At 35.8% G+C, this 9,620-nt stretch overlaps 1 protein-coding gene across 1 annotated transcript in view; it reads right to left on the bottom strand.

Annotated features, from left to right (window-relative positions):
• Positions 1-7,393, bottom strand: part of LOC102598591 (AUGMIN subunit 5) — a 24,003-nt gene extending 16,610 nt beyond the window's left edge. Inside the window, exons 1-5 of the mRNA XM_006363195.2 lie at positions 6,682-7,393; positions 5,641-6,177; positions 4,491-4,632; positions 3,738-3,914; positions 78-287 (exon numbers count right to left, since the gene is read on the bottom strand). Of these exons, the coding sequence (XP_006363257.1) occupies positions 78-287; positions 3,738-3,914; positions 4,491-4,632; positions 5,641-6,177; positions 6,682-7,208 (1,593 nt within the window). The 5' untranslated portion in view covers positions 7,209-7,393. The remainder of the gene's footprint in view (positions 1-77; positions 288-3,737; positions 3,915-4,490; positions 4,633-5,640; positions 6,178-6,681) is intronic.
• Between the last annotated feature and the right edge of the window lie 2,227 nt (positions 7,394-9,620).

Below are 9,620 nucleotides of genomic sequence, written 5' to 3' on the forward strand. Positions count from 1 at the left end.
AAAAAAAAAAAAGAAAAAAGAGAAGACTTGTATAACAACACATTGCACCGCATAGACACACATAATTTCAGTCATACCATGCTTGCCTTTAGTAAGGCACTATAAATGGATTCCAGCTCTGATCTGCGAGCATCAAACTCTTCAATCTTCTTCCATTTCTTTCTCAAAGAATCTTCAGCTTCTTTTCTCTCCGCGCACAATTTATTTAAACGTTGTATTTCAGACATCAGTGTGTTCACACTAGCTTTTAGTCCAGCTGCTTCTCTTTCCTTTGTCCAGACCTCCAACTACAAAAAGTAGAAGAAAATTGCTAGGACATCCCACACGTACAAAATCAATAAATAGGTAGTACAGGTAATTGAGCAAGAGAAGATTATACGATCACACATGAGACCAGCATATTTGAAACTACCAAGAGAAAGCACTACACAAGTACACAAACGAAAGGAAAGTACACAATGTTTTTTTATGGTGGTGTCAGGACCAGCTTGCCAGACTACAATTTCACAGAGTGCCTGCTTACTCCCACCAATCAGGTCTTAGGTAGATGGGGAGAAGTCACAAAACATTATTTTTCGGTTATTCCTATGCTGAGAACAAAAGTACAGTGTCTTATCAATGTAAAGCAGCATTTCTTGCTGAGGAATTCCTACCAGCAGACTTTCCTGTACTCAAAGTGAATTGTCTAAGTGCTCTCCTTTGTCTCATTGTTTATCTCGTAATCATTCGATTCCGCCCCTAAAGCTAGCTCCTACTCCTCCTCCTTCTCCTTTAGGATAGGATCCTCCTTGGTCCTTTAATTGAACAGCACCAGTAGGCTGAATATCAACACACACCTTCTAGGATACTGTTCCTCCAAAAATAAATTTCCTAAACTTACCTACCTTATCAAAAAAAAAAGATAGATTCAACCTTGTAAAGTTTGTGCCCTCATCTAAAAGAGTAAGCTATTAGAAAGAGCACACTTTTACTTATTTATGTCTTTACTACACTCCTTCAAGTGCGGCTCTGATTCTTTTTATGGGCAAGTATAAATTCTTTTTTGATAATGGGTGGGGATGAGACTCAAACCCAAGACTTATGTCTGCTCTAATACCATGTCGAAGTTTGTGACCATCTCATTTAAAAGCTTAAGCTATTAGAGAGAGCACACTTTTATGTCTTCAACAAATCCAAAACCTCTTCGACAAGCTTTTCAAAGAAAAAGGGAAGAATATCGTGGATAAGTTAGAATAAAAAATTTCATCCTACACTAAGACATAATCTAAACCAAGATGTGAAAGAATCTGACCAACCCAAAACCTTAAGGTTATGGATAGAGTAGCCCAAGACATCATCAACACCTTTGAAAACCCTTACTCAGTCGATGAAGAGCAAGTACTTCTCTAACATCCTCGCACACATGTGACAGGGCTTTTAGATTTACACATGAACTGATGGATTGAAGAACTGTTTTTTTCTTAGAAGATTAAAGAGTGGATGGTAGAAAGAGATATCAAGCTCAACAGTTTAAGAGTGGGCCTGAAGCTAAGATGAGAGTAGGTTCAACAAGCTAAGGCTGACTTGGATCAAAGCTTCTGGCTCAACGGTCTAAATTGAGAAAGAGAAGCTCAAAGCAACTCCATAGGCTGAGTTGAGAGAGAGAAGCTCAGAGCAATAGAACATGAAGAGAGAATGTGTTTGTGCATGCGGTTCACCAAGTTTAGCTCTGATACAATGCGAAAGAATCTGAGCATCCAACCCGAAACCTTAAGGCTATGGGTGGAGTAGCCCAAGATATTATAAATCACTTTGAGAACTCCTGCACAACTGATGAGAGACAAGTATTTATCTAACATTTATTTTCTCCATTTTCTATCTACCTTACAAGTCTATTACCTCACCTCCTTTGAAGTTTAAAAGTTAGCTACATACATTCTCTTGGAAGAGAAGATACATTTGCCATGAGTTTATTACAAATAAACTTGGTAAAAGATTTCACAAAACTTCTCAGTTCTAACAATAAGCTAAAACAAATGTTACCTGGATCTTCTTTCCTTAAAGATCATCAAAATGAAATGATCTAAATCATTTCTCTGGTAAGTTGTCTACTCCACAATACTCTCAGTCTCATATTTAGTGCTTAAAAGACTAACATTTAACCAGCAACATCAACAACAACAACAACCCAGTGGAATCCCACTAGGTGGGGTCTGGGGAGGGTAAATAGTACGCAGACCTTACCACTACCTCGTGGAGGTAGAGAGGCTGTTTCCAAGAGACCCTCAGCTCAAGAACATCAAATCTAAGTGACAGGAGAGATATATGCAAACATAACAACCAGTACAAAAGATAGCGTATACTCAACAAAAGAGACAATAACAAGAAAGATATAGGGAGTGAAACTTAACCAGCAACATCCAAGTAGCAAATACAGTAAACTAGTAGTTTTACACAAGCATAGTGTGTGTAGTAAGGGTCAGAATAGTTGTCACTCTATACAATCAAGGCTAGGTTTGGAATGGAGAACAAATAGACTACCTACATGCCCACACAACCTTATGGGACTGGAGTATGGAGGTCAGTGGATCAAGTTTGCAAACAACTGTAAAATCAAGGTGGGAAATGGGGGAAAAACACTACTTTGGGAAGATGTGTGGGTTGGACAGGAAACTTTGAAGAACAAGTATCCTGACTTGTTCAACCTGAGCCTTCAAAAGGTATCCACAATCAGAGAAATGAGAGACAATCAAGGGTGGGATCTCAGGTTTAGGAGACAACACTTGAACAACTGGGAAATTAACAAAGTGGCTGAACTACTCAATATTCTGGAGCAATACAAAGATTTAACTCCCATCTCTCAGAGTGGTGGCTGGCCCTGGAAGACAATCTGGAAAGTCAAGGTACATTTCAAGGTTGCATGTTTCACTTGGCTACAAGCCAAACATGCCACACTCACCCAGGACAACCTTATGAAAAAAAGGTCGTCAAATTTGCTTTAGGTGCTCTTTTTGTGAATGTGAGATTGAGACAATAAATCATCTCTTACTGCAATGTAGAAAGACTATGAAGTTATGGCAGATTTTCATTAATTGAAGAGGCATAAGCTGGACTATGCCAAGGAGCATCAAAGAGGCTCTAGCTTGCTGGAATAGAGATGGGAATCAGTCGGGACACGATGGAAGCTTGTCCCAGCCTGCATTTGGTGGACTATATGGATGGAAAGGAACCAGAGATGTTTCGAAAACAAGAGTTGCTCTCTGCAGAACTGTTAGTCCTTTTCTTTTTTTTTTGGTGTAAACATGAATATCCTCAAGAAGAAGAGGATATTCCTAGAATTTTAGATTATTTTTGAAGCCTTAGTAGGGTCACCTCTCCCTCTGTAATTTTGTTGCAAGTATTACTGGAATACTTTTCTGAGTATTCTTTTTGTTCATAATACAAGTTACCTTCTTCAAAAAAAATAGTTGTCACTCTATAGAGAAATGTGTGAATGAGGATACCGCAGGAAGCAAATATCAGTACAGAGGCAACTATATAACACCTCGAAAAGACAATATGATTAATATTTACATCTATAAACTTAATCAAAAAAAATACGGTAAGCCTCGTAACATTATCACAATGCAACTAATAGTTTCCCAGGCATAACTTCAGGATGTTCTCCAAAGAAATCCAGAAAGGTATAGCATCCCATTTTACCACAGGGGTCCACTGTCTAGACAGTATTTTTATGATTTATAAGAGAAAAGCCAAACCTCAAGTTGCCTAAGGCTGCTCATACTCTTTGATGTTCCTCCAATTACTAGTGAGTGTGAAGAGATTGCATCATCAGTTCCTTGCAGACGCTTTAAAAGCTGTTGGCTCATCTTTCTCGCTTCTGCAGCTTTATTCAATGCATCTTCAGTAGCCAAGAATTGCTGAACATGTGCTTTCTGCATCGGACAAAAAAATCAGACCCTTATAAAAATGAAAGGTCTTACAACTATAAACACAAGTGCATAACAATCGATATACAGCATCCATGTCAAGTCGACAATTGTTAAGGAAATGTAATAGACAGGAAACACTCAATTAATAACCAAGTCAAATTGAAGATCCAATTCAGGTCGAAGGGAGCAATTGTTTACAAAGAGTTCCAATAGGTTTTCAAGAAACAAAAAGCCCAAGGAACTTTGCAAAAGCAACTAGTTGAAGGTGGCAAACTATTACTCCCTCTGTCCCTAATTACTTGTCCACTTTTCCTTTTTTCGTTGTCCCTAATTACTTGTCCATTTTGACAAATCTAGAAAGGACAAAATATTTTTACCTATTATACCCTCAAATAACTACTTTGAAAAAAAGGTAAAACTTCTTGAAAATCTTAAGTTTTTAATTCATCCACTTCATAATTAATAGGGGTAAAATGGTAAACTCACTACGTAAATCATTATTTTCTTAATAGATGTGTCAATTCAAAAGTGGACAAGTAATTAGGGACTGAGGGAGTATAAGGAATGAAATAGAAAGACCTGTCTCTCAAGAAGTTGATTTTGACTCCCTTTTGAAGACGTATCACCTCCAATTTTGCCATTGCCATAAAGTTGATAGTGTAAAGGTGATGCTACATCAGGAGAAGAAGCATCCATTACTCTGTCATTCTCGTACTTGTACCTGATTCAAAGGGTAAAATTGACATCAATGAATATGTTCATCATCATGCCACAAATATCATAAACTGAGTTCAAGCAGATATCAGAACTACCAAATGGAAGCAAAAGGTCTCCATGCCTTTCAAATTGGTTACCTTGTCAGAAATTACATGTTTTATAAAATACATAAATTGAATTAGTTTACCCTTTCATTTCATCAATCTTTCAAGTATTTGTATTGTATTACTTTGGGGTAAGACACCGGGATAGCAGTCCCACACACCTTTCAGCTAGGCGTATATGACACTTGGGATATTGCAACTCTAAATTATTGAGCGATTAACGGATAATACAGTGGTCGATGCACTGCATCACGCAGGTCAGACAAGTGCCAACGCACAGAAGACAGGCAAGACAATGTGGAACTATGCTTCAAGACCAAATAATTGGGATCAGCTACATGAATCTTCTGTATGCACCCTGCTCTCACGGCCATTTCACTCTAATATTAAATGTTTCATCTTGCAAGGCAAACCAGGGATTCTCTAAATTATATTTTCAAAATCTTACACTTGACCACTAACGGGTATACAAGTCTAACCAGAATAAAAAGACTCTTCACAACTCCGAACCTAATATAAGCATAAGATCAACTAAGTATAACTCTAACTAGTTTGTGTCAACTATAGTTGGTATGATACTTATCTCTGATTAGTTTGAGTTTTGATATGTTAAAATATGACGAAGGCAACATCTGACCAATTAAACTATTGGTCATATTCCTGAAGTAGACATGTATTTCCTATAAAAACAAAATTTACCAACTCAGGTAACAACTGCAAAAAGAAACAGGAAATAGAAAAATATGAGTTATAGTAATTTTCAGTTGTTCATTAAACTGAGCAGAGAAAAGAGCAATGGAAACCAAGGTAGACGGAATCCAAAAATGATTTTTTTTAAAGATTTTTTTTTGTTGTTGTTGAGAAAGTTACCATATTTTTTAAAGATATTTCTAAGAAGATCAGATTACCTTAGAATCTCTGCATCAGCTCTAACGTCAACTTTCTCTATTTCTCGAGTAATTGTAGTCTTCAGCTTTTGAGCATAGGCATTGATTGCCTGTAGCAACTGGGGAGGACTTTTCAGGCAACTAACAATTGCATCTCTTACTTCATCGGGTAAATCACCATCAAGGTCAATACCCAACTTGGCAGCTTGTAACAGAGAATTCATATGGATTCCATTTCCTTCAAAAGCAGGAAAAGAGTTGCGAATCTTTTCAGCCATTTGCATAGCAAGACATTCACATGCCTTCCTGATATTTCTTTCCCATGTTGTTTCAATGAGAATGACATCCTCCACACTTTTGGTTCCTTTAAAAGTCGGATAAACATCTTTCTCATTTGCCTGAAAAGTAGTAACCACCTCAGCAGAAGAATCAACACTAGACCGCTTAACGTTCCTTGCTTGGTTAATATAATAACTTAGACGTTTATGGTACTCGGAAAATATTTTTGCAGCTTCTTCACACTGTTGATCATAAGCCTCCAGCATTACTTGTTTATGCCTGCGTTTAAAAGTATAAATATCAGCTATACTCAATGGCCCCGTGCCAACCAATCTAGACACAGTTTCTTGTTGCTTAGGGACAGAAAATACGCGAGTTTAAAAATGATGAAAGGAATAATCCAACCCATGATTCCCACCACCCACACCTTCAGTGAATCAGTTGTAATACTTACAAGGTTAACTCACATTCATATCATCAGAGTGAACCCAAAATTTAGAGTCAATGAATTTGGAGTGGGTATAGACAAGGTAATATACACATTTCCTTTTTTTTCTTTTTTTGGATAATCTATACATAGTCTGAGCGGGATATAGTGAATTTAGTTAACTACTAGAAGAACTAGATTTGCCTTTGAACATTACAGGTTTTAGATGAAGAATTGAAGGAAGATTTTCTCTATACTTAGCTCATCACCAGAATCAAAATAAAGAAAAATCCAAAGTTTGTAGTTGTGAATAGCTGAGAGATAATATTACAATATGCTGATTCTAATTGACAAACCTGTAGTTAGACCTCTCGTCAAGCATGCGCTTACGCTCAGCCTCCTCCCTTGAGACCTCCAACATCCTAGCCTTCAACTCTTTCCGCTGACGTCTCACTATCTGCCTAAGCCTTTCCACCTCTTTCTCTGCCAAGTCTCTTTCCTGCAAAGCAAATTCCCTACTATTCTCAGCTGAACCCAACCCCACACTCGAAGAGGATCCTGAACCACTGTCCCTAACCACCCCTACCTTCTCCTTCCTCCTCCCTTTACTCCTCCCAGAATCAACAGCATTAACATTTCCATTGCCATCATCTCGTCCATGTACAAGAATATTCCGGTGGACTTTTTCAACAGTTTTCTCGGATTTCACTCTATTCAAGAGGAAATTCCAAATGGGTATCATATTACCACGGCAAATCTTGCGAAGTGAATCAATAGTAGGCATTGCTGCTTTGCTTGAAGCTGCGTATGACCCTAATGGTTGGTACCCCATCTCCTTCTGAAGCCATTCCAGTATGGCTTCTGGTTGTACCGACCCCGCCATTGACCTAGGGTTTCCAATTCTCCAATAAATGGCACTAGTTCTACTCCAGTACCCAGAATCACAAACTAGAAAATTGATAACTGATAGCCCCAAACGAACTGCTCCGAAATGGGATATATACAAATGTATCAACAGATCTGAGATTGATAATGGAGTAGAAGTAGTGTGGCCGCAAGAATCTGTAGCTCAGTGGGTATAGAATTATGTTATGAATTGGAAGAAAGATAAATTAGTGATAGTTCAAAATAGAAGGTCCCGCTCCAAAGCCATGTGCTACCAAATCATTACGCGTGTTTTTCTGCCGCCTGCTGTCCTGCCCGGAAAAGCTCCCATGTACTCCATGATTTCAATTTTTTTGAAAAATATTATTTAAAAACTTAATCTTAAAATTAAAATTTCGTCTTTATAAAGCTTAATCTGTTATAAAATATTATAGTGTGGATATCCACTACACCACGAAGTTACTCTCACCCATTATTTCCATTATTTTCCTCCATTACGAAGATAATCATAACCTCCACTTTTATAACTATTACTCTTGTAGTCTTTCACATCCATAACCTCCCCCATTATATTCATGTTTATGACTAACCTTTTGTATGTCTCTATGTTACACTATAAATAGAGGCATAATGATTCATATTGTATGCATTTGAATACTTTGAAGAATAAGAATACTCTCATATCTTGTCTCTATATTTCTATTGTTTTCACCTTCTATATTTCTTGTTTTATTTTGCTTTAGTTTTATAACATGTTATCAGCAATTGTTCTACTATTGAAGGATTGAAGCAAAGTAAATATAAAGAAGATAAAAATATTTGTGTTTATTTTTCTCTCGGAAACAAGGTAAATTACCATATAAATTATTTTATATTTTACTTTTGATTATGCTTCATTAGTTTTCTTACCATCTCAAAATTATATGAGTCCATCAGTTTGATCACTTATATATTTAAAAAGTAAAATTAATTTTGTAAGTTAATAATTTGTAAAGAAATTGTTCTTTATGATCTTGTTTTATTAAAATATAAGTTATTGAGTTATGTGGCATATACATATTGATTGGATTATCATTATTGGTTACTTTTGCACCTCTTTATTTAAACATTTACTTATTGAGTTATTAATATATTATTTTTTCTAACAAAGTTTGTTTTGTGGTTATTTTAAAATGATTAGTAAATTATTTTAATCTTCGTAACAATATTGAGAAAGAATGTTAAAAAGTTTTAATTTATTTTAACTTGGGACTTTTATATGATTCCAACATGTTGTTATAATTAATTGATTTTGTTCATTTTTCTTGTACTTTAAGTCAAATTCAGATATATTTATGATTTTCGATAATTATTTTTTTTGGTAACGTATTTGGTTTGTCAAGACATTGATTGAGGGTAAGACGGTGAATTCAAGTTTCACCGCACCAAGTGGGTAAGACACAGAGTTAAAGTCTCGGTGCACCATGATAATAAGAAGTTGGGTTCAAGTCCCATTAATTTATGACCAAAGACGTTTTTATATGGGCAAGACATTGTGTTTAAGTCCTAATGCACTATAGTGATGATATGATGATGACTAACATAAAGTTATATACTTTTGACTAAAAGCCATGAAATTTGCCCAATTAATTTTCTCCATTCTTCTGTGAATGTGGTAGCAGTGTATAATATGTCTGAAAGAAGACAAGTGATTTAATATATGAATATGGGTGTGGTAAAATGTTAATGGTCATCATTATGGTAATTAAAAGGAAGAACAATATGGGTTCTTAAGATGATCCTTCAAAATGTGAAGGTAATTTTTATCCATTAAAGTGGTATGAAAAGTTATTGGCCATATTGTTGTTGGTGCAACCCAATTTGAAAGTTTTGTAAATCCTTCAGCAAAATAAAGAAATACAAAGTGGTAGTACATTTAGTACTTTTATAGTGATGTTGAGGTGGGTCAAATAAATTTGATAATGTCAAAGTATGACTAATAAAAACTTATGGAGCATGTACAAATGGTTATGGCCATTTCTTGAAGAGAATGTGACTTGTGTTCGTTTGGATAAAGACATGTTCATGTATGGTTAGATAAAATGTCACATCTCACCTCTATGGTAGGTTTGAGATTTTTGACATGAATGGTCATTTTGGTCATATACTTTGAGTACTACATAAATATTGTGGTATGTTTTATTATGAACTGTTGGAGGACAAAAGAAATTAATAATTCTTTCTTATAAAGGTTGTGGCAATGATCAAAATAAATATTGTTGTGTGGCAACACAAATTTGTTATTGGTTGTCAAGAAATATGTCTTGCATGTGATAATATTAGCCATGACAATAATAATAATTTTCTCCTTGAAGGAGATGGTCACCATAAAAATGGTGTTGTGAAATTTATGGTAGTACACAAAATTAAT

This window comes from Solanum tuberosum, unplaced genomic scaffold (genome assembly GCF_000226075.1).
Source record: "Solanum tuberosum cultivar DM 1-3 516 R44 unplaced genomic scaffold, SolTub_3.0 scf00427, whole genome shotgun sequence".
Classification (NCBI taxonomy): Eukaryota; Viridiplantae; Streptophyta; class Magnoliopsida; order Solanales; family Solanaceae; genus Solanum; species Solanum tuberosum.